At 36.7% G+C, this 25521-nt stretch overlaps 1 protein-coding gene across 2 annotated transcripts in view; it reads left to right on the top strand.

Moving 5' to 3' along the window:
• The window catches only part of RNGTT (RNA guanylyltransferase and 5'-phosphatase), a 240518-nt gene that overhangs the window by 69886 nt on the left and 145111 nt on the right, over nt 1-25521 (top strand). The window contains exons 9-11 of one of the 2 annotated variants that reach the window (XM_010834696.1): nt 1917-2075; nt 10857-10992; nt 19888-19959. In XM_010834696.1, the coding sequence (XP_010832998.1) occupies nt 1917-2075; nt 10857-10992; nt 19888-19959 (367 nt within the window). The remainder of the gene's footprint in view (nt 1-1916; nt 2076-10856; nt 10993-19887; nt 19960-25521) is intronic. The other variant, XM_010834697.1, reaches the window with a different exon arrangement.

Here is a 25521-nt window from a genome sequence, read left to right as displayed (position 1 = left end):
GTTATTGATATTTCTCCCGGCAATCTTGATTCCAGCTCGTGTTTCTTCCAGTCCAGCGTTTCTCATGATGTACTCTGCATATAAGTTAAATAAGCAGGGTGACAATATACAGCCTTGACATACTCCTTTTCGTATTTGGAACCAGTCTGTTGTTCCATGTCCAGTTCGAACTGTTGCTTCCTGACCTGCATACAGATTTCTCAAGAGACCGGTTGGCAAACTGTTCAAACTGTCTTATGCTTTTGGCCTGCCATTTAATTTGCAGTTAACATGTTAAGATCAAAGTTTAACACTTAAATTGGAGAGGAAGTAAATGGGCTTTGCAATTTAAAATTAAATAATACAGGCTGTCTGTCTAATTACTGTTGTGTGTATATAAAGTGAGAGTGAAGTTGCTCAGTCCTGTCCGACTCTTTGCGACCTCATGGACTGTAGCCTACCAGGCTTCTCCCTCCATGGGATTCTCCAGGCAAGAGTACTGGAGTGGGTTGCCATTTTCCTTCTCCAGGGGATCTTCCTGACCCAGGGATCAAATCCAGGTCTCCCGCATTCCAGGTGGATGCTTTAACCTCTAAGCCACGAGGGAAGCCCATGTGTATATAAGTGATCATGTAATAGATTGAAGCTGTGGGCTTAAAGTGAATTTAAGATTATAAAACTTTAATCACATCTGTTTCATGAATTTAAATTGATGTGATATGAAGAGTATAAAGAAGCTAAGCTAATCCTTTTAAAGAAGTCTGTTGTGCTTTTAGAATCAATACATCAAGGTAAAAATACCTGTTGGGTTGGAATCTTCTATAATGTTGAATGAAAATTTTGATAGTTTCCTTTTTAAATAATATTTATCTTTATTTTTGGTTGCACACGTCTTTGTTGCACCTGGGCTTTCTCTAGTTGTGGTGCGTGGGCTTCTCATTGTGGTGGCTCCTCTTGTTGCACAGGCTCTAAGTGCACGGGCTCCGTAGTTGTGGTACACGAGCTTAGCTGCTCCGCAGCATGTGGAATCTTCCCGGGTCAGGGATTGAAACCATGTCCCCTGCATTGGCAGTTGGATTCTTAATCCACCAGCGAAGTCTGAGAATTTTAATAGTTTTTTATGAACTATGTCTTCCCAGTTATGTGAAGAATATGTTAGGACCGTGTCTTCATTTCAATGATTGTTAACAGCAGAAATAAAACATTTAAAAAAAAGTTAGGTGGTAGTGTTACTGTTTGTGTGTATGTTCTCTTTAATTTGTTAATGTGAAAATAGGAATGACCTTAATTGAGTTCTTTAAATTTCTAGGAAGGTGAGATTAGGTAAAGCTATACTTTTCCTTCAGATACTTTTTGTTTTCAAAGGTTGAAATGTTTGTGTCAGATAAGCAGATTATAGCCATTATGTTTGGAAGTAAAGCTCATGTGTAGGATTAGATTGTTTTATCATCAAATATTGGTCTTTTTGTGAAAGCAGTACAAACAGTGATGTTTTAAGTTATCTGAAACCTTTTTCTGAGATTCCTTAATTTAAGTTGGTAGACTTTAGGTTGTGTTTCCACAGAATTCTAGTCTTAATAGTGGTTAGATTCCAAGCCTAGCCTATAAAGCTTGCTTTTAAGGTAGGTAAGTTACTTACTGTGTGAAAAGTGACAAGATGTACTGTTCCAACACAGGTAACCAAACAAACTATATTGCAACAAATATAAGACATTTATAAAAACTCTGTTTTGACTCATTTAAAAACTCTCTTGAGAAAATGGATTTCATTTTTGTAAGATGAGATAGATTGAGAGTATGATAGAGATTGTGAAAGGGACTCTGTGACACTGATTTTTTATTTGGTCTAGGTGAAAACTCATGACTGTAACTTCTTGTTTTTCATTTCTAAAAATTGTGGTAAAATATGCATAACATACATTTCCCTTTTCTTTAAGAGTTGAAAGAAATGGGGCAAAATGGCTTAAAGAGGACATGGATATACTTTGCAAAAGAAATTACCAGAGATCAAATGTACTGAGCGGTGAGCTAGTGAGAGGAAAAGGCAAAGTGTTCATAAGCCCGCATGAGGAAGGAAGAAAGCTGCAGTTTAGCAGGTCAGCTTTTCTTGTATCGTTTCTGAAGTAAGGTCTGACAGGTGTTGGTGGGCGTGGGGGAGTCTGACTAACTGCTCTTATGTCAGGAAGGTTTATAATTGTATATGGGGAAGTGACTCTAAACTGTGAATTTTCTTTATAAGAAATTTTAATATAGCGGAATTTATTTCTCTGCAATCTTGAGAATTAGGTTTCAGGGACTATATACCAGTCCTTTTGGGAATAGATATGAGAGGCAGCGTAGCTGGTATAGAAACAGTAGAGGTTTGGCAGTGAATTCTTATGGGAGGAAAAGATACAAGGGAAGATAAACTTTGGGCTTAACGTATAGTTATCAAGGACAGGAAATAGATGGCATATCTTTTGGCCTGAGGTTATTGTGTAAAGAGCTAGTGTCATGTAACCGTTTGTATTAAGGATAGGTTGGGGAACGTATTGCAGTGGGGTTCCGTCATGGGCACATTTAACTTATGTGAATTCAACTGTATATAATAGGCAAAATGGAAAAAAAAGAAAAAAAAGCAACCCAAAACCCAGCATATCCATTAGCATTAGATCGACTAGAAGCAGTAGAAATCAACTTTGGCTCATGTAAGCAAAGGGATATGTTAGAAGGCTGACTCTGAGGAGAACCAGTCTCAGAAAATGGGTAAGAACCAAGGGAGGCCAGGCAGCAAGGACCAGGGCCAAGGTCAGGCACAGGAACACTTGGAAGAGGAAGCCACCTTTGGCGTTTGCTAATGATGCCTCTGCCGTCACTCTGAGTCACTTTTAAGCTATTCCTGTGCCTCACTGTCACTCAAGTTAAAAGTTTTGAAAAGGAAGCATTTGGTTGTCTGACTTAGATTCTGCCTCCAACCTGTTAGACACAGGATAGAAAAATCAGGGCATTTTTGTTTCTAGTATAAAAATGAAAAGCTCCAAGTCCATATGCCATCACTTCCACCCCACTAAACTGAACAGCGACTCCTCCTCCAGTGCTCCATGGATCAATAAATCGAGTGCACCCATTCCTCCTGCCAGAAGCCTGAAAGTCCTCCTCGACTTCTGCCCCTCAGCCCCACTGCCTGTCAGGAGCATAGTATCCTGTCAGCCTGCCTCTTTCATGTCTTGAATTTATCCACTTACACCTCTAAGTTATCACTGCCACTGCATTCCCACTTGGGGTACTGTAAAAACCTCATACTTTCTCTGGTCTACAGATTGGTTCCTACCCTATAGGAGTACACATAATGTAGGGGTGAACTTTGAAAAATGCAGGTCAGATTGTGCTATTACTTAGCTAAAAGCATTTCAGTGGTCTGCTGTTTCTTCACCTGCTGTTTCTGAGCTCCCAGTCCACCCTTTTAAACTGTGCAAACTGTTTCTCAGACTTCCTTGCCAGCTCGCGTCCTGTTGAGTTTTACCATGGGGAGCACTAGCAGGAATTTGGAAGGTGAGAGAAGAGACTTCCCTAGTGTTAGTTTCTTTATCCCTTCAGCAGGTGGCAGCAACTTTCACTTCACTCCCAGCTTCTTTTAGCAATCTCAGCACCACCGGTACTGCTCCCTCTCAGACATGCCTGCTGCTGGAGGTGCATTCTAGGCAGAGGAGTGCCACCTGCATTTCCTCACCCACAACGCTGTGTCTTCTCAGCAGTTTGAGCATCCTCCTTCTGTACTCCTCCATAGAGACTGAAACTTGAGATGCTGGGCTCCTCTCCTTAGAGGTCCAGGTCTTAGCCATTTGGTGCCACTTTAGAGCTTTGAGTCCTGAGCTCCATTGACCTCCCCACCTCTTCCATGTTTCACAGTGCCCATCCTCCAAACTCCTGGCCTCTGCTAACATGCCTCTTCCATTTTGTTCCCATAGCCCTCTGGGTAGAGTACCTCCTGCAGTTACGCATCTCTTGATTACCTTCATTTTCCCTTCTTACCTTTTCATCTTCCCAATATCATGTAACCAGTTTCCTGAATCACACCTCTTGGGTTTGAATTACCCTTTATGGTTTCTGTTTGTCTCAAAAGAGGGATTTTCCACTTTCTAGAATAAAGTTAAAAATAGTTTTCATTAATCACTGAGTCCTTGACTACTTCTGTAGCCTCAAGTTATCTTTCTTCCTCTCTATGCTTCCATATTCTGAATTTGTTGTTGTTGCCAGAGCATGAACCTTCTGTTTTTGTCTCAAGGATATTGCCCCTGGCAGACTGTGTACCAAGCACTGGTTCTCACAACACACTCCTCTCCCCTTCCCTTTTCCCTCCCCACCCCACAATATGTGTTCAGTTAACTCCTGCACAACGCAGGTCAGAGGCAGGATACTATAGAGGTTGTTGAGATAGGCTCTTGTCTAGGTTTTAATAACAGCTTTGCTGTTTTGCCATCTTTATGGCTTTGAGCAGGTTACTGAGTGTGATTTCAGTTTCCTCATCAGGAATACAGGCAGAATAATTTTCTCTACATGGTCAGATTGTTTTAAGACTTAATTGAGTTAACATAAAGTACTTTGACTTTCCTTTGTGCATAGTCATTGCTCACTAAGTGATTATAACCTGCTGTTACCATCAGCTACTTGAGAATCCTTCTGGGATCCTTTCCTGATGTCTGAACTCTGACAGGTTGTACCTTTTGTGTGCTCCTATAGCATCATGTGCTTCACTTTGGTACTTCTCTGGTGGCTCACTGGTGAAGAATCTGCCTGCTAACGCAGGAGATGAGGGTTCAATCCCTGGGTCTGGTGGAATATCCCTTGGGGAAGGAGACAACAACACACTCCAGTATTCTTGGCTGGAAAATCTTATGGACGGAGGAGCCTGGTGGGCTGCAGTCCATGGAGTTGCAGAAGAGTCAGACACGACTTACCAACTGAACAACAACAACTTCATCTTATGAGTACTTACTGTGTTTGGGATTATTTGTTTAATGCCTTGTTTTCTTGCTAAAGGTATAAAACCATATGAAGTTAGATGAAGAACTTGTGCTGTTTACATTATTATATTTCTAGCATCTGTGCATGATACCTGGTTGACCCTTTAGTAAGTATTTAAAAAAATTAATTGGTTAATCCTTTAAAAAGAAAAAACTATAGTTAGTTTGATGGGAATTGGTAAAAGTAGATAGAGATGGTGAAATGAGTCAACTTTTCTGTTTTTATTACCCACTTTGAGTGCTTTATATAGGAGAGGAGAAATACCTGCTAATTTTGAAGCTGCTGTGGTATGACTGGGCTTCCCTGATAACTCAGTTGGTAAAGAATCCGCCTGCAGTGCAGGAGACCCCTGTTCGATTCCTGGGTTGGGAGAATCCCCTGGAGAAGGGAAAAGGCTACCCACTCCAGTATTCTGGCCTAGAGAATTCACAAAGAGTCAGACCAAGGTTTAACATCCCATCTTATTTTATTGCCCAGGGAAAAATGTTTAGACTGTAATTAGACTGTATTTCTATTTTTTGTTTTTTTTTGTAGCTTTAATTTTCACCCCCACCCTGGCTTGAAAAAGCAATATGTGCTTATTTTTTATATTTCTTAAAAGTACAAAAGAGTATAGTGAGGAAAGCAAATATCATTAATAATTCTACCTAGAGATGACAGTTCTTACCATTTTGGTATAGGCTTTCTTGTCTGTTTTACTACTCAGAGTTTTAACTCCCTACCCCTTGTACTCATACATTCTGATTTTTAAGTTGCTCTTTCTTCATTTAATATATTGTGAATCTCTTTCTGTATCAATGGATATTAGTGATAAATTTAAATTATAAGATGTTTAAAGACAATTTTACCCTGAGAGTATTAGAAGTGTGAATTAAAATTCTTAAGATGCTATTAGTTACCAATTTTTAAAATCAGTTTTCCTTTTCTTTAATTATGTACTTCCTGAATTGTATTAATATGCTGTTGGTGGTTTTACTTGAATAGCTGTCTCACGTCTCAGTGACTGTCTCGAAGGGTATATACCATGAAACAGTTTATGCGAGGCTTCCCTGGTGGTCCAGTGGGTAGGACTCTGCGCTTCCACATCAAGGGTCATGGGTTCAATCCTTGGTCATGGAACTAAGATCATGCAGGCCTTGTGGCATGGCCTGAATGAGTGAACAAATGCATTTGGCTTTGCTGTTATTTATATGGCTTTGGTATATATATTTTAATATAAAAAATGAATCAGTGCTTTCTAGTTCAGTGAAACTTCTTACTAAGTTTTGTCTTTTAATAAGAATGGATATTATAAAAATAATTTAGTAATCCTGTATATTAGATTTGCAGTTGAAGTTATGTCATGATTAATAAGAAATCATATTGCATTAGTGATCCACTTTCACTGAAGGTAGAACCATCATTATGTACTATGCCAGCATCTGATGGTACATGGGATGGTTTCATTTGTTTAAAGAATCTATTCATTCAGAGACTTTGGAGTGATATGAAAATATTTCCACATTGCTTGTTTCTTCCCTAACATGAAATAACTTCTTACATTTTGTGGGTATCACATAAAAAAGAACATGTGATTTGAAATGACTGGAATTCAAACCAGAAATCGCATCCCAGAAACTTTTGTTCTAAAGCCTGAAAATTTATATGTGCAGAAGAATCCTGGAATACCAACTGCTAAATAATTTCTATGATATATCTGTAGATGCATGCTGAGTTTCCCATGAACAATCTTTTATAGTGAATTCCATCTTCTAAAGTCCTTTCTTCTTTGGTCTTTTAAACCTGTTTATGCATAAGTATACAGAGATAGTATTTTGAAGTAAAAAGCAAAGTCTGATAGTAAGATGTATATACATATATATTTATGTGTGTGTATACTTATCTCAAATTTGTTAAAAAAATGAATAGAGAATAATTATGACAGAAAAAGCAAATGTACCAGCACCCTAGGATTTAATACTTACTCTGTTTTAACATTATATTTAATTCTGAACTTCTGGGTAACCTTCAAAAAGGGAGATATAATTTCTGTTGTCATCATATGATCAGAAGAGGTAAACTATTTCTTTTTTCTGAATTTTGAAATTCATTAGTGTAAGCCAGCTTTTCTCAGATTGTAAATATGGAATACTAGTTCTGCAGATATTAACAGATATCAGGAATAAGTTTAGGAAATAATGGGCTAAGTTAAATTAATAGGCTTTTCTATGTTTTTTTTTTTTTTTTTAAACTGGAGGAAAAGTTTAATAACTTGGAAACTGAGTAATTCCTTGTATGTTTTCTTACAACCTTAAATGTTCCTGATTATTTTGCCAGGGAAATACTAAAAGTTAATAATAAACTTTGCAAAGTGCTGGTCTGGATCTTTAAACAATATGATAGATTGTGCCTTCAGTACCATTTTTGCAGGTATCAGAAGGCTTTTTACTTGACCTGTTCTTATGTTGATTTAAATTCTCTTTGAAACACCACCCAGGGCAAGGTTGACTTCTTCAAGAAGACTAGATTCTACCAGGAGTTGCAGCTTTTGGAAAGCACGTGCAGGAGGGCTTTGGGAGCTACGTATTGCTGTTGTTGGCCAGTCTGCTGGCCCTCCAGTTGGTCTGAGTCTCTCAGGTGCACTGTCAGTCTAGACGGAGGCTGATTTTCTTTTTCCAAGTGCAGCCTGAGTCTTCACAATCCTTATCTCCGAGGGCTGCCGCTCTTTTAATATGTAGCAAGGGCAGGAGTCCTCCACCTCCTCCCCAGGGGCCTGCTGGGACTAATTATTTTGAAAACACTAGTAACAGCATGCTTCCAGTCCAGTCCCCAAATGTCTGCCCCTTTGGTCTGTTTTGCTGCTCTTCAGCCTGTTGTCACGCACTTCTGTTCCCTTAATCAGCCCTCCCTTTCCCCTCTCCTGAACTAAAAAGCCTCTTGATGAAAGTGAAAGAGGAGAGTGAAAAAGTTGGCTTAAAGCTCAACATTCAGAAAACTAAGATCATGCCATCTGGTCCCATCACTTCATGGGAAATAGATGGGGAAACAGTGGAAACAGTGTCAGACTTTATTTTTTGGGGCTCCAAAATCACTGCACTACGGATGGTGATTGCAGCCATGAAATTAAAAGATGCTTACTCCTTGGAAGAAAAGTTATGACCAACCTAGATAGCATATTCAAAAGCAGGGACATTACTTTGCCAACAAAGGTCCATCTAGTCAAGGCTATGGTTTTTCCTGTGGTCATGTATGGATGTGAGAGTTGGACTGTGAAGCAAGCTGAGCACCATAGAATTGATGCTTTTGAACTGTGGTGTTGGAGAAGACTCTAGAGAGTCCCTTGGACTGCAAGGAGATCCAACCAGTCCATTCTGAAGGAGATCAGCCCTGGGTATTCTTTGGAAGGAATGATGCTAAAGCTGAAACTCCAGTACTTTGGCCACCTCATGTGAAGAGTTGACTCACTGGAAAAGACTCTGATGCTGGGAGGGATTAGGGGCAGGAGGAGAAGGGGACGACAGAGGATGAGATGGCTGGATGGCATCACTGACTCGATGGACGTGAGTCTGAGTGAACTCTGGGAGTTGGTGATGGACAGGGAGGTCTGACGTGCTGCAATTCATGGGGTCGCAAAGAGTCGGACGCGACTGAGCAACTCAGCTGAACACATCTCTCTGTTTTCTTAGAACACTTGTTTATGGGAAACAAGTTATCTTCTGGAACAATAGCCTCCATGTATGTTTGCTTCCACATCTTCAGTTGAATGTTTCTTCTATCCCCTGGCCTTAACTTGATTCAGCTCCCATCTTTCAGTTGCTGCTGCTTTTTTTCTCATCTGCCTCATGGGTAGGAGATTAGACCGACTTGATCCACATTCCTTCCATTCTCAGTGGTACATCGGGACTATTATTCTTCCACTGTTTCATTTAACAACAAACCAGACAACACAGTGATTCTTCTGTTCCTTTGAAGCTCATGCCTTTCAACTTTCTAATTTATTGCTGTCAATTTTTTCTCATTCTTTGAAGAGTTTGGTGCCTGGATATGATCTCCATTTTCACCCCAAATCTTGCTGCTCTCTGTTTGGTAGTATAGCCTGTCAGTCTGTAATTTCCTCAACTGTGAATTCATCTGGACTTCATTTTTTTATATGGTGTGCAGTAGTGCTCCATTCTTGATGATCCACTAGTTGGGAGTCAGTGACAGTAACTTACATCAATATATCAGTGAATGTATTGACAGTAACTTGGTCATTGGAAGGATGACTAATGACCAAAGTCATTTTAATGTATATGAAGTGAAGTGAAATGAAAGCTGCTCAGTCATGTGCGACTCTTTGCAACTCCATGGACTGTAGCTTGCCAGGCTCCTCTGTCCATGGAATTATCCAGGCCAGAATACTGGAATGGGTAGCCATTTGCTTCTCCAGGGGATCTTCCCAAGCCAGGTCTCCCACATTGCAGGTGGATTCTTTACTGTCTGAGCCATCGGGGAAGATCAGTTCAGTTCAGTTCAGTCGCTCAGTCGTGTCTGACTCTTTGCGACCCCATGAACTGCAGCACGCCAGGCCTCCCTGTCCATCACCAACTCCTTCAGTTCACCCAGACCCATGTCCATTGAGTCGGTGATGCCATCCAACAGTCTCATCCTCTGTCATCTCCTTCTCCTCCTGCCTTCAATCTTTCCCAGCATCAGGGTCTTTTCAAATGAGTCAGCTCTTTGCATCAGGTGGCTAAAGTATTGGAGTTTCAGCTTGAACATCAGTCCTTTCAATGAACACCCAGGCCTGATCTTTAGGATGGACTGGTTGGATCTCCTTGAAGTCCAAGGGATTCTCAAGAGTCTTCTCCAACACCACAGTTCAAAAGTATCAATTCTTCGATGCTCAGCTTTCTTTAATAGTCCAACTCTCACATCCATACATGACCACAGGAAAAACCATAGCCTTGACTAGATGAACCTTTGTTGACAAAGTAATGTCTCTGCTTTTGAATATGCTGTCTAGGTTTGTCATAACTTTTCTTCCAAGGAGTAAGCGTCTTTTAATTTCATGGCTGCAGTCACCATCTGCGGTGATTTTGGAACCCCAAAAAATACAGTCAGCCACTGTTTCCAGTATTTCCCCATCTATTTGCCATGAAGTGATGGGACCGGCTGCTGTGATCTTAGTTTTTAAATGTTGAGCTTTAAGCCAACTTTTTCATTCTCCTCTTTCACTTTCATCAAGAGGCTCTAGTTCTTCTTCACTTTCTGAAATGAAATGATTGACTAATGAAAATTTTTATGAACTTGTGTTAAAAAATATTTTAATTCGATAGTAATGAATGATAGTTGTTCCTGAAATGGTGGGATCTGGTTTTATCATTATATTAATTCAAAGAAAGGGGTTAGCTGTTCTGCTCATTGTTGTATGGTAGAAGGTACCCGGGATACACTGAAGTCTGGGCATTTGTTTATCACTTACTCTCTTTTTTCCTACTGCAAAGTGGAGACAGCAGCACCTAATCCGTATAGCTGTTGAGCCAGTAAAATGCAGTAATTACATATATGTGTGTTTGTGTGTTTTATAAACTTTGACGTCTGAAGTTTAATAAAAATTAGAGAATGCCTCTCTCCTAAGATGGGTTATAAGATTGCTTTTGAATATCACATTGTTTCCATAAAAAGTTTTGATTTCTGTATACCCTGTGTTTTTTATAGGAAGCAAAAACTTAAAAAAAAAACATTTATTATTTATGGTACTTTAATTTGAATGATGGTGGAGGGGGCACTCTGGTGAACATTATTCCAGGTAGCTATTGCAAGTCTAAGGAAAAACAGTTTAACTGTTATTTCTTATGACCCTATTCTTGAATTATACTGTTAATATTACTTTCTTAATGTTTCATTTACAGGTATATGATGTTGATTGATGGCACAAATGAAGTTTTTATGATTGATAGAGATAATTCAGTGTTTCATGTTTCAAATCTGGAATTTCCATTTCGTAAAGATCTCCGTATGCATTTATCAAATACTCTGTTAGATGGGGTAAGTCATATTTTTATCTTTTTTAAAAAAATCAAACATTGCTATTTTTCTTTCTTGTGCAAGTAAATGTGTATTTTTAATAATTAAACATGAAATTTAGAATTAGATCCAGTTTTTTAAAAACTTTTTATTGATATAGAGTTGACAGTTAAAAAATTGAATCTAGTTTTTACTAAGATGTTAAATTTCATTTATTTCATTTCCTACACTTACTGTCACTTGATTGTTGTCTTAGATACAGAATAAGCAAGCAAAATTAAATCTTAATTTTTTTGTTCTTTGTGATTGAAAAAAAAATTTATTGCAAAAGATTCATTTTATTTTATGGTTTTACTTGTTGATCGAATTTTAATTGTGTGATATGACATATCACGCTTCCCTGGTGGCTTAGTAGTAAAGAATCCATATGCAATGCAAGAGGTGCGGTAGACGTGGGTTTGATCCTTGGGTTCGGAAGATCCACTGGAGGAGAAACTGGCAACCCATTCCATTATTCTAGCTTGGAAAATTCTATGGACAGAGGAGCCTGGAAGGCTGTAGTCCATCGGGTCACAAATAGTTGGATGTGACTGAGCACGAACACAATGATATATCACATTTTCCTTTGGCTGTTTAGCTATATGGACTGATAGTTCTTGTTGAAAGAGGATTGTGCCTTTGAAAGTAGCCACTGTACTTCTACATTTGAATTTTGGAAACTGTTAAGAATTTTCCCATTCAGAAAATCTATATTTAATAATCATAAAATTACTTGATTAAAAATATTTTATCTTTCTCTTATATGAATAGCTTTCTTTTCCCTGATTTTAAAAGTATTAATTCATTGTAAATAAAAATTGAAATAATACAGAACAGTACAAAAAAGTTGATAAAAATCAGCTGAATACACACTACTGAAGTAATTTCTGTTATCATTTTGATAAACATTATTCCAGAGTTTCTTTCCTGTGTGCCAAAACGTTCAGTCTGACACTTGCTTTTGAAGGATTCATGTTCATGTTAGTAATAGTAACTCAGAACAGAGATTCTTAAACAGTACATGTATCAGGATCTCTGGGGGAAGTTGGGACTCCTTCCAGTCCCAGTAAGATTCTGAGTACAGGTACCTCTGCTCTGGTTGAAAATGAGTGCTCTGGTCAAGTATGTGCCCGCATGGATAGTTATTACATAATTTTGTATGAAAAGATCTGAATGGGTTTTGTAACTTGTCTTTTGTTTACTTAGCAATATATTTTGGACCTTTTTCATATAAAAGTCTGAGTAATAGGCCACTATATATGTAAACACTATAATTTGGGGTTTTCAGGCTATCTTGATTATGAAAATGATAGGGGATAATAGTGGAAAAAATATGATAACCTGTCCTAGACCTAGTGAATTAGACTCTCCCTGGGGCCAAGGTAGGTTGTTTTTTTTTTTTTTTTTTTAATTGGTGGGAAATTACTTTACAACGTTGTGTTGGTTTCTGCCATACAACAACACAAATCCGCTGGAATTATGCACTTGTCAGCTTCAAGTGTCCAAGTGACTCTAATCAGACCAGTTTGCAAACAATTCTATAATTAATTCAGCCAGTCCTTTTTTGGTGGACATTTAGACTTTTTGGTAGCTTTTTGTATTAAAAGACACACTAGAATGCATATTCTTATACCTTTTTCTTTTCACAATTGTGCAGTTTTATAATTAAGATTCTTAGAAATGAGACTGTAATATGCATTTAAAAATCTTTTGATTACAAGTAATTGAAGTCCATCTTAAAGTAACTGAGGAAACAAGAACTAAATTGTCACAAATAATTAGATTTCAGCTTGATTTGCTTCAGACTGGATCTGGGGACTCAAGTGATATTGGCCAGGCACTGTCTTTCTCTCTGTTTGTTTGCTTTACTTGTCTGTTCTCATTGCATGCAGATTCTTTCCACATGGGAGGCGAGTTACATTGCAACCCAAGCAGAAAGGGAACTTTTTCTCCTAGTATCCATATATCGGTCCCAGGGAAGATTCCAGAGGGCCTGGTCTGAGTAACGTGTAAATCCAAGGAAGAATGATGGTGGAGGCCAGGAGCTCATTGGTGGCAGTACCACTTGTAGTACAAGAGGAGCAGTCCTTGCAGGGAAGGGGCAGTAACAGGCTATACTGTACTGTGGGGACTATGCTGGATTCGAGAGCATTGCCCATTTTAAACATTGACATGTATGATTACCACTCTTCTTTCCAGAAAGTTTGAACAAATGTATGGTTCTGCCAACCATATGTAAAGGATCTGTATACTGGGTTTTTAAAATTTAAAATCTTCTAATTTTAAATGACTCTTTCATTTTAGGGGATAATATATAGCACAGTGGTTAAGAGCCCTGACTCTAACTGATAGTGCCTGATTGGCTCCAAAAGTTATGACATGAGGGCCCTCCTATGGTTTACTTGGTTTCCTCATCTGTAATGAAGTTAGGCTAAGTTCTTGGTGCTCCTGTGAAGATTAAGTTGGATGGGTTATAAAGTGCTGATAATAGTGTCTGATACATAGTGATATTTACCTCTTAATTTATGTGAATTGTTAAGGACGTTTAACATTTTTCACTTATTACTGTATTTAGTATGGTACAGAGTTAGGGTATTTCTTTTGTGAGTTGCCCATTCAGATCTTTTACACATTTTTCTATTGGATATTCATCTTTTTCTTACTGGTTTATGAGATGTTTTGTTTATTGAGGTATTGCTTTATGACCCATATTTTATAAAAATGTGTTTTTAATTTTTTTCTAGTGTTTTCTGTGGCACAAGTATTATGAACACTTTTTTTTTTTAAATTTTTGTTGGAATACCATTGATTTTAAAGTGCTGTGTTCATTTTAGGTGTCCAGCAAAGTGAATCAGTTACACACACACATATATCCACTGTTTTTAAAATTCTTCTCCCATGCAAGTCATTAGAGAGTACTGAGTAGAGTTCCCTGTGCTATACAGTAGTTTCTTATTATCTTTTTAATATATAGTAGTTAAACACTTTGGTTTTTAATATTTGGCTTTTGTGCCATTTTAAGAGATATTTTTACTTAAGAATTACTATAATACTCACCTGTATTTCCTTCTAATACTTATGATTTCATTTGTAAATTTAAATACTTGATCTATCCACAATATATTTTGATAAAAGGAATAAGGTAGGGATACAGTTTTATGTATTTCCCAATGTCTAAGCTATTGCCCCAGCATCAGTCAGCCAATCTGATTTTTCCTTTTAAATTACATACGTCATTTTTAAATTATGTATAGGATTTCCGTATATCTTTGTTTCTTGATTCATTTTCCTATTCTGCTAATATTTAGGACTTACGGTGGTAGTTTTAGGTTGACTTAAATGCGATAACTTTAGCATACAATTTAATGTCTGATAGTGCAAGAATACCCAATATTCTGGCTCTTCTGAAGTTTACCACTTAGATTTTATTCTTTTTTTAGCTTTTGGGTGAACAAGGCTATTTGAAAAGGTAGGCTGAACTAGTATGTTACACTCTGAACAAGAAACTGCTCGTGTTTTTCTCTGCAGAGTGATCTCTGGTAGGCTTGGTTCTGCACTCTTTATGTTTCTGTTTGCTCTGTTTGGTTGTGTCGTTTATCTGTCTGCCACACTTTCACTATTTTTCTTTGGAGGGAAAAGGAACTCTACATCTTTCTTATGACTTCCCACAACTTTTAAGTCTCTTTTCTACCGAGATACTACTCATGTTCTTTAATATTTCTTCACTTTTTTCAACATTAAACCTTTTTCACGAGGTAGATTAAATTATATCTGACTAATAGTCTCTGGAATTTGTATGAGAATGCTTTCTGTCTTAAGATGAAATTTGCTCCTCTAGTTTGGAGTTGTACTAGCAGGTAGATATTGGAAGACTAGGGAGTAGCTTGTGAATGTTTGTTTAAACTCTCAATGATAGAAATACCCTCATGAAAAACACATGCATAAAATATGTATTTATTTGTTTAACAGAGGGAGTGCCACTTTCTAAGTGACCTGAATGCTTATTGCCCCTATCTCATATGCTTTAAAAAAAATTTACTGGTTATATATTGGCTTGTGCTGGCCAGAAGATGGATGACTGTGATTGGAAAATGAGATGGTTTGAATTAGTCACTTGTGAGGTGTAGTTTTAAGTGCTTAGAAGGTTCAGGATGTTGTGTGAGGTCTGAGGTTGTTCTGAGGTTGTATGGAAAAGAGCAGAGGACATAAGATCAAAGAAAGTTTTCGATGGGGCCTAATGAGTGATGATAGCAGTCCAGGTTGAGACGATGACTGGGCCAGGTACCAGAGTAAGAAAGAAGGAAAGAAACTCATATAGTTGGTTGAGACTGAGTAGCAACAAACAGAGACTGAACAAAGAGTAACTATAGTCACAGAGTTACCTATACTCTGTGAGGCTACTAGTAAATTTTCATTCCTCTGACAGTGTGTGTATTAAAATACTTTACATGTACACGTAAACTTGTTAACATATTTGTGTGTGCGCGTGTGCATGTGCACACACATACCCCTTGTGGTTGACAGAGCCACTACATAAGATTGGAAATACTGTTCACTGCACATCTCCAGGGTGTGCCATTCTTGTCCTGGTTGATGTGACAGGCGTCCCTGGAGTTGTGCTGTCCATAATCTGCATCACCAACACCACAGCAGTGGTAATTAGTTCATGGGACAGCAAGAACATTTATTTTGATATTGTTACTTTCATTTTATCTAAGTTCCATTTTTTTTTTTTTTTTGCATTGTGATTCATAAAATAAAAGGAAGAGGAGGACTCTTAAGTTACAGTGTTTGCCAAAGCTTAGTGTAGTTTTTCATTCCTGTCATGTGCCGTGCCAAAGAGTGCAGGCAGTGCTTAGAAGATTGAGGAGAAGGCCTCACCTTGGAGACACTGTACTTCTTTGGGGAGGGATGGAGGATGATAGGTGAGGAATAAAACAATAATCTGACGATGGGTATTTAAAACAAGTTCTAGGGTGGTTTAGAGGAGAAATGAATCATATCTAATTAGTAACTAAAGATGGTTTATAAAGGATTTGGCATTAGATTATGGGAGGATTTCTATAGAAAGAGACTTTGGTTGGACATGAGCCAAGGGTATTCCAGGTAGAAATAATGCTTAAAATTTAGATGTTTAACCCTCTGCAGATTTAACTTAGCAATACTATTTATTTTTACCCCAAACTTGGATAACTGAGAGCAACATAATAGACTCTTATGAGATTTAAAAATAGCAATATGATTCATGATGTCATTTACTTGGATCAGAATTATAGCTACCATATCTGTTTTTCCACTTAGTTAATTAAAACAGCCCTCTTTAGTTTCCTGTTTCTTCTACATTTTCATTTGCAAATTGTTTTTGTAAAATTCCAAATCCAAGAATAACTCAAACTACCTAATTGTCTGGCTGTCAGATATGAGTGTTGAGGCTTTTGTTTTGCTCTCTAAATTATGTTCTTTGACCTACAAAATGTGGAAAATTGGAGTTTAGAAATACGGCATTAATTCACTTGAAGCAAATCAGTAAAATTCAATCAATTTTATACTGAGGATAACAGGAGAATATAACAGTTAATCATTAAAGTTAATAACAAAAATCCTGGGAAAATGACGTGTCTTTTCATCTGTTAATTTTTTATAAAAGTATATGAATGCTTGTTAAAACTTTAGAAAGTCTGTGTGTTATAAAATAGAAGAAAACTCAGCTATCGAGATTAAGTTTTAACCTTTTGATGTGTTTCCTTTTGTCATTTTGTTATGGCTGTATTTATAGAATGTGTATAATCAACACGTATATAGCTCACATTTAATATAGGCTGTATGCCAGAGGTTCCTTCCTTTTCCTTTCATCTTAAGAACTGATTTTCGGATTTCTTTTTCAAATTTAACTTTATTAAGAAAGTTGAAATATAATCACCATTCTAAAAGTGTATAAGTTAGTGGTTTTTTGTATTTGTAAGATTGTGTGACGACTTTATTGTTGTTGTGTAGTCACTAAGTTGTGTCCGACTCTGTTTTTTGTGACCCCACGCACCCTGCCAGGCTCCTCTGTCCATGGTATTCTCCAGACAAGAATACTGGAGTGGGTTGCTATTTCCTTCTTTAGGGAATCTTCCCAACCCAGGGATCCAACCTGCCTCTCCTGCTTTGGCAGGTGGCTTCTTTACTGCTAAGCCACTAGGGGAAGCCCTGTGCAACCACTGCTGGTAATTCCAGAACATTTTGTCACCTAGATGTACTGTGATAATTAGAAACAAGTGGGCCTTACCTAAAAGCATTTCAAAGAATGGGTTATCTTTGAGATAAGCTTTGAAGGCCCCAAGTTTTCCATGGTTATTTCCTCTCATTAAAACTCTCATTGGTTCTTCAAAGTACTCAACTTAATATTGCCAAAATACTCAATTTAATATTCCTTATATCTGGGCCATGCCAAGTCTTTAGCATCATCTTTGACTGTGAGCTGTTGAAACCGTAAGTCCTACCTATTACTGAACCTTAGATTCTTTACCCCTTTTTTCATTCTTAGGTTGTTTCATACAGGAGGGTAAATCTAGGCCCTGTTTCTAAAATTTGATCATAGGAGAAAATCTATTTTCCCTTCTTCACTAGATTTTATTTATTTATTTTAAAATTTTATTTATAAGTGTGGTTAAAAAGAATCCAGTTCAGTAGTGGTGACTATATGCACACTGTGGTGCAGCAGATCTCCATACCTTTTTTATCCTGTAAAAGTGAAACTGTCTACCAAGTTAAACAGCTTCTCATTATCCCCAGTCTGTGGCAGTCACCATTCTACTTTCTATGAATTTAAATCCTTTGGATACCTTATATAAGTGAAATCATGTGTTATTTGTCTTATTATTACTGGCTTATTTCACTTAACATAATATCCTCAAGGTTTATGCATGTTGTAGCATGTGCTATATTTCCTTTTCAAGGCTGAATAATATTCCACTATCTGTCCATGCCACATTTATGTATTCATTCATCTGTTGATGAATATTTGGGTCCCTTCTCTTAGCTGTTGGAATAATGCTGATATATACAATGGGTGTATAAATATCTCTTCAAGATATTATTTTTAATTCTTTTGGATGTATACCCAGAAGTGGGACTTCTGGGTCCTGTTGTAGTTCTAATTTTAATTTTTTGAGAGAACTGCTGTACTTCTCTCGTACTGGTTGCTCCATTTTACAATCCCACTAACAGTGCAGTTCAGTTTTCTTAACTAAGTTTTAGGCTTAAATTATTTTTATGTTTACTCACTTTTCTGTACCCTAGAGCAATAGTGACAGCTGTGGGGATGGGGGACATTGTGATGAAGCCTAGGTATTGGGTTTTTGTTAGAATCCCTGGGTTCTATTCTCTTTTAAAAACTGTGGGTGAAAGTTTTCTTCAGCTAGTTAGGAGCCATGGTTTATTCTAGTAACTCAGATTGTTTCTTTAGCATGGAGTCCCGTAGCCTTTATTACAGTGTTCTGCTATTTCAATTATTCTTCAGTCTGAAGAGGGGAAAAAGACAAGAAGAACCACTGAGTTTGGTCCTCTATATTTGAGTGTAATAGTGACAGTTATCAAGAATTTGTCATCTACGAATAGGGCTTTTGGGGGTTTAGTGGGCTTGGGGCTGAATCCTGCTGTGCCTTTTTGTTTTACTAGAAGTTTGGTAGTTTCCATGGCTGTCAGTTTTTAAAGTTTACTGGTTTGTTTATTCCTTTTTACTTGTTTTGTTTGCTGGTAACAAACTGTCTTTTTTGTTATTTTTAATGTTTGAAGAATATATGTATTTACTCATTTCATCAGGTAATTTCAGAGGGAAGTTCTGTGATGTCTGTTCTCTGAACCTCTAAGTCCACATAACTTCCATCCACCCATTTTTGAAAAGATTAATTGAAACCTGTTATTGGTACTGCCTTGTTGGCTCATAGGATTCTCAGATACTTAAATAAAAACATTTCACTAAGCCGTTTAAGAAAAGTAATTTATGTTGTGTTATATTCAAGATGATAACCATAAATAAATGTCAGTAGTGCAGCAAACAAAATTTGAGAAAGAAACCAATTGGTAATAATTCCTTAAAACTGGAAAATATATCTGTCCTAAATCAATGTATTCTTTGTAATTTTAGATGGTTGTGTGTGAATATTTCATCGTGAAATTGGATAACAAGTAGCTTGCTTACTTTCCTAGGAGGAATATGAAGGAAGAAAAAGAATTTTAGGTTAAAACCTAGTATTAAGAAATAAAATTTAAAAAATTTTACTTTTATACCTATAATTACCCTTTAGTGTCCTTTATCTCTTTTCTGTCAGTGTGCGGAATTTAACTTCTTTTCACTGAATGGAGTATAATATCATATTCTCTTGCACTGTTCCTTTGATCATAGTAGAGGGATACAGAACCAAGAAAGACTGTATGGGTCACATGGAGATTTAATCTATAATAAGGGTACCGTTTATTACCTATAGATGATTAAAGTAATTGGCATATGACACAATGTAAAACAATAATGATTTAACAAAGTTAACTTTTTAAATGTTCCTGATATTTGGAATTTAAAATTTGTAGTCTCTTTTTCCTAATAGTTGTTTAGTAATCCAAATACCATGAAATGTAGCATAGTAATTCACATATAAAAAAATAATGAAATATTGTCATGATTTTATTACAACACAGAATATATTCATGATGGGGCTTTTTGAGTTGCTGACAGTCTATAGATTTCATTTGCATATAAGTGTGTACACTTTGAAATTTCATCAAGTTGTATATTTCTGCTTTATGTACTAGTTTGTATGACTGTTATATTTTAATCAAACTAAAGAAATTGCTAGTAAAATATGAATAAAGTTACCTTTTTTTTTCTCTTTCAAGGAAATGATTATTGACAGAGTTAATGGACAGGCCGTTCCTAGATACTTGATATATGACATAATTAAATTCAATGTAAGTACTTTCTATAATTTATAAAATAAAAATTGTCAATGAGATAATTGGTTTTTAACAAATAAAAAGGATGATTGCTTTAGAGATAGTAGGAAAGAAAAATGATGAATCTATCAAGTTACTCATTTGACACCTTGTTAATACTTTTACATCTCCTTTTCTTTCTCTATATTACCTAACATTTTGCACATTTCTTGTCTTTGAAGTCTTTAGGAACTTCAAGTGAGTATAATTGTGATAAAATAAGATAGTATTTTGTAAAATGGAAAATTGTCAATTTTAGCTATCTTGTACTGGATTTTAAAAAGTCTCCAAATTTTATTACTGTCTATCATTTAAAAAGAGAGAAACTGACTATGAGTGTTGGTTGTATAACATGGAGGCAGAAAGATGCAGAAAGAAAACAAAATGTAAAACTACCTTTTGTAAATAAATAAAAAAGTAGGAATTATATTCTCTACCTATTTCCTACAATTTTAGACTTATCTATAATCTGCCTGTTAATGCTGAATTATGGTATAATGACTAAATTATTTAGGCAGTACAAGATGACTTCTGTAAATGCAAGAAGTTCTCTCAATAGTGTATATCCATGAAAGGGTATAGTTGTTCCTCTAGATATTTTATTCAAATTGCATAATCACTTAGTATTCAGACCAGCAATTAAGCAATTAAGACTTTGGGAATTAAAAGTATTGAGTTTTAAGGCTTTGAAGATTTGTAACAAAATTTTTAAAAAGTTCTTTTTGGGGGGATATACATTTTAAATTAAGACTTTGGGAATTAAAAGTATTAAGTTTTAAGGCTTTGAAGATTTGTAACAAAATTTTTTAAAAGTTCTTTTTTGGGAGATATACATTTTAAATTGCACTATTAAGATTCAGGATTGTATTAATCCAGATTACTTTTTCTCAGAAATTTTCAATTACATATCTCATTTTTTGTTAAATTTCTATTTCAAACAGAGTTTCAAATTTAAGAAACCGAAGGTCAGAAACCAAATTTTAATTTTGTTGTCTACTATATTCCTCAAGAATAATGCATCCCGGGATTGACTTATTCTCATCACCAATCTTGGATAATGTTCAGTGGACCATAATGAGATGTAAAGAGTGGGGGTGGCCTTGTTTCTTTGTGATTGGGGGCACACTGTCTCCTTTGCCTCCTTGTTAAATGTTAAAGTTTTAACATTTTCAGTTTTACTCCATTTTCTTTTTAATAAGGATTAAATCATTACAGATTTAGTAGAAGTTTCTTATGCAAACCTCTCTCATTCCATTCATGATCCCCCTTATCCAGAAGCAGCTTCTACCCTGAAGTTGCTATTTATTATTCCCATGAATGTTTTTAATACCTTTACTCACTTCAATTAATTAGTATTTTATTACATTGTGTGAATAAACAGCATTCATCTTTTCCCCCTCTTTGATGGACACTTGGGTTTCCATACTTTGCTGTTATGCTGCTGTTGCATGGAACAGTTTTATATACCTTTTATTGTGCATGTGTGTCCAAGCGTCTCTAAGACAGCTCTCATTCTTGGGATATGATCACCTGTGCTGTGCTTAGTTGCTCAGTCATGTCTCTTTGTGATCCCATGAACTGTAGCCCACCAAGCTTCTCTTCTCTGTCCATGGCATTTTCCAGGCAACAGTACTGGAGTGAGTTGCCATGCCCTCTTCCAGGGAATCTTCCCAACCTAGGGATTGAATCCAGGTCTTCCACATATAGGTCAAAGAATCCAGGTGGATTTTTTATCGTCTGAGTCACTGGGGAAGCCGTGGTCACCTGGGAAGCGTTTTAAAAAATGCAGTCCCTCATCCCTACATCGTGGAGATTCTGATTGCATTGGTGACTACAGCTTTTTTGTTGTGCTGCTAAATTCCCCTCAGGAGTAGTTGTACCACTTTATCACAGTTGATATTTTCAGACTAAGATTTTTGGCAACTGGATCATTTTGTTTTCCCCCAGTTACTAATGAAGTTAACCATATTTCTTTTTCTTTAATTTTCAGATTTTTATTTTTACCTATTTATTTGTTTCGGGCTGCCCTGGGTCTTCATTGCTGGGTGCAGGCTTTCTCAAGCTGCAGTAGAGCAGGATACTGTCTAGTTGTGGTGCTCGGACTTCTCATTGCAGCGATTTCTTTTGTTGCGAAGTGTGGACTGTAGGGTGTGTGGGCTTCCGTAGTTGCGGCTCACTGTCTCTAGAGTGCTGGCTCAGTAGTTGTGCACAGACTTAGTTGCCCTGCAGCATGTGGGATCTTCCCACACCAGGGATTGAACCCATGTTCCTGAGCTTCCCTGGTGGGTGGTTCAGATGGTAAAGAATCTGCCTGCAATGCAGGAGGCCCCGCTCTGATCCCTGGGTCAGGAACATCCCTTGGAGAAGGAAATGGCAACCCATTCCAGTGTTCTTGCCTGGAGAATTCCATGGACAGAGGAGCCTGGTTGGGCTATAGTCCATGGGGTCGCCAAAGAGTCGGCCACAAATGAGTGACTAACACTTGGCCCTACTTTGGCAGGCAGGTTCCCAACCACTGGACTACTGGGGAAGTTTGAAGTTAAGCATATTTCATGTTTATTTTTACTTGCTTGAATTTTTCTTTTGTGATTTAATTGCAAGTTCAAATAATCTTCTAATAGTTATCCTTCCTGGATTCTAATCCTTTCTTAGTTATATATGTGGCAAACAATGTGTTTTCCAAATTAATATCTATTGAGGCACAGAATTTTTTTCATTTTAGTGAAATCAAAGTCACCGGATCTCCAAGTTTGTGCTTTTGTGTCTTGTTTAGGAAATTCATCTATATTTTGCTGTAAAAATGATGAATTCATGGTTTTCATCTCTAGGTTTATAATCATTCATTCAATAAGTATTTATTGAGTGCCTGTTACTATTTTTTATTGGTTTTAATGTCACATTTTTCACATTTCTGATAATAAGATATAATTGAAAGCATCATATGTTTAATTCTTTAATTTACCATGGAGCTTTCATTGATGGTTTCATTTAGGGCTTCATGGTGGCTCAACTGGTACAGAATCTGCCTGCAGTGCAGGAGACCTGAGTTCCATCCCTGGGTTGGGAAGATTCCCTGGAGAAGGAAACAGCTACCCACTCCACTATTGTGACCTGGAGAATTCCATGGACTGTATAGTCCATGGGGTCACAAAGAGGCAGACACCACTGAGCGACTTTCACTTTCACTGATGATTAACCACTTTGTTTATTTTGATTTATCAAATCAAGGTCACTATGAGAAAAATTTTTTTGAGATAATAGTTTAAAACTTTTTAATTCCTTAGTTTACTATTTTGTCAAGCAGTAATTTCATTGATAATTTTTTGTATGTCAAGTATTATTCTAGGTATCAGGAATACACAGAAGACTAGGACATGATTTCTTGCCTCCAGGGAATTTATGATTTAGTGTACTGACCTCCAAAAAAGGCTACTTTCTCAACAGTTCATTGGGATTTGAAAAGAAGAAAGATTTATTCTTAATCTGTTATTCAGTTTTTGTCTGTTTTATAATATACAGTTGTGTATATATGCAATTTATTAGAGGCTAATATGCATGTATTATACACAATTGTTAGGATATGTGTTTAGATTGAATGCAAAATTAAAAGAAACTTGTTGTGCACTTATGAATGGGGATGTAAATTAAAGAAATAATTATAAAAGTTTCATAAGTATAGTATCAAAGATATTAGGGAGAAATAGGGAAGTATATGGGAAATATATGAGAGGTAACAGAGAGGTGAACATATTCCAGGTTACCCTGGGTATAGTTGAGTCATTTGAAGTGTGGAGTTGTAGACAGAGAAAGTGACCCATTAATTTTGAAGGAGTGAGCCTAAGAGGTCAGGAGCATTAGATGGACATTTGCGTACTTGATATGTGGTGAGATGTGGGATGTAGTAGGAAATGAGAATGGATTGGTGGTTGGAAGCCAGATTACTTGAATAAGGCGTTTTAGCTCAGTTCTGTATAAAATAGGATACCGCTGAAGGGTTTTAGTTATGTTAATGATATGATCATACTTTAATTGTTTTGAAAGATAACTCCACTGGCAGTGTGTTTTGACCTAAGAAAGAACTCAAAACACGGAAGACTATTGAAAAGTCAGTAGTCTGAGTGCTTCCTGTAGTCTATTCTCCATAATTCAGCACATCTATTAGGAACTTCCTTTATCATGGGTAACACAGATTTGAAGGTGAACTTACTTTCTATCTATAATTTTTAGATTATTTTATTTCTTAAAAAAAAGCCTTGCTTGTTTCACTGTAATTTTATAGGAGTCTGAACTCATCTAATAAATGAACCTGACATTTTAGGTTTTTCAACCTTGTTGATGACATAGGTGACGTGGAAAAGATTGCAGATGGACTACATGGTTATTTACTAACTACCATTTCCTCAATAAACATCTGTTACAAACAGCTGTATGCCATTATATAAAGGGAACATATTCTACCTCATATCTAGCTCTCATTCACTTTGTTTTGCTCTGTATTTTTTGCTGAGTATCAAAATTGTCATCCTTCCAAAGTTGAGAAAAAGTCATCCTTGAGGCGTATTTAATGGGGTGTATTTAATTTCACAGCTTAAGCAAGTGTTGTCCCCTCTTTGTAAACAATAGGTTGGATAAATGTTAGGTTGAGTAATATAGATTAGAGAAGAGGAAGAAGGCAGAAAAGATAGGGAAAATGCTGGGAAGGGTATCTAATTCTGAAGTAAAGAAGAGAGTACTTGGTATCCTATTGAGGTGATGCTGCTTATCTGGACCATTACTGTCATCCAAGTGAAGTGTTACAGCTATATTTGTATATCCACTTAGGAGAGGGCAGACCCCTATCCTGAACTCATACAAAAGCATTACGTGTGCTTTTTATTTCATCATTCAAACCATGTATATATATCACATATGTATGCCTCTGGCTGCATGCATGCTCAGTCATGTCCAGCTTTTTGCAAACCCATGGACTGTGGCCCATCCTTTGTTCATGGAACTTTCCAGGCAAGAATGCTGGAGTGGGTTGCCATTTCCTCCTCCAGGGAATCTTCCTGATCCAGGGATCAAACCCATGTCTCCTGTGTCTCCTCCATTGGCAGGTGGATTCTTTACTACTGTGCCACCTGGGAACCTCATCATATATGTATACCATATTATATATACTGTGTATATACATATGGAGGAGTGGATTACTTTCTTTTTTGAATGTATTTTATAAACTGTTCTTTATTAGTTTTCAGAGTTGGTAATGTGTTCCTTTAATAAATATCTTCTTCTTGATGGCTGTAAGGTGTTAGCATTTTAAACAACAAAACGATGATTTTTTTTTTTTTGCTTATTTTGGCGTGTTGTTTACATATACTTTCCTACCTACTTGGATTTTAGTTTTTACGCAGGTTTTACTAATTCATATAAATAATAAAAGTGATTAGTGAGTATATTAATACTTTAATTAAGATGTGAAAGCTTTGGATCTAAAATTTGTATTTGAGGAGATTTATGTCATTCCCCTATATTCTTTTATATATTTATAATTTAAAT

Source organism: Bison bison, unplaced genomic scaffold (genome assembly GCF_000754665.1).
Source record: "Bison bison bison isolate TAMUID 2011002044 unplaced genomic scaffold, Bison_UMD1.0 scf7180017864035, whole genome shotgun sequence".
Lineage (NCBI taxonomy): Eukaryota > Metazoa > Chordata > Mammalia > Artiodactyla > Bovidae > Bison > Bison bison.
The sequence above is the reverse complement of the archived record's forward strand: the minus strand, read 5'-3'. Positions and strand labels throughout refer to the sequence as shown.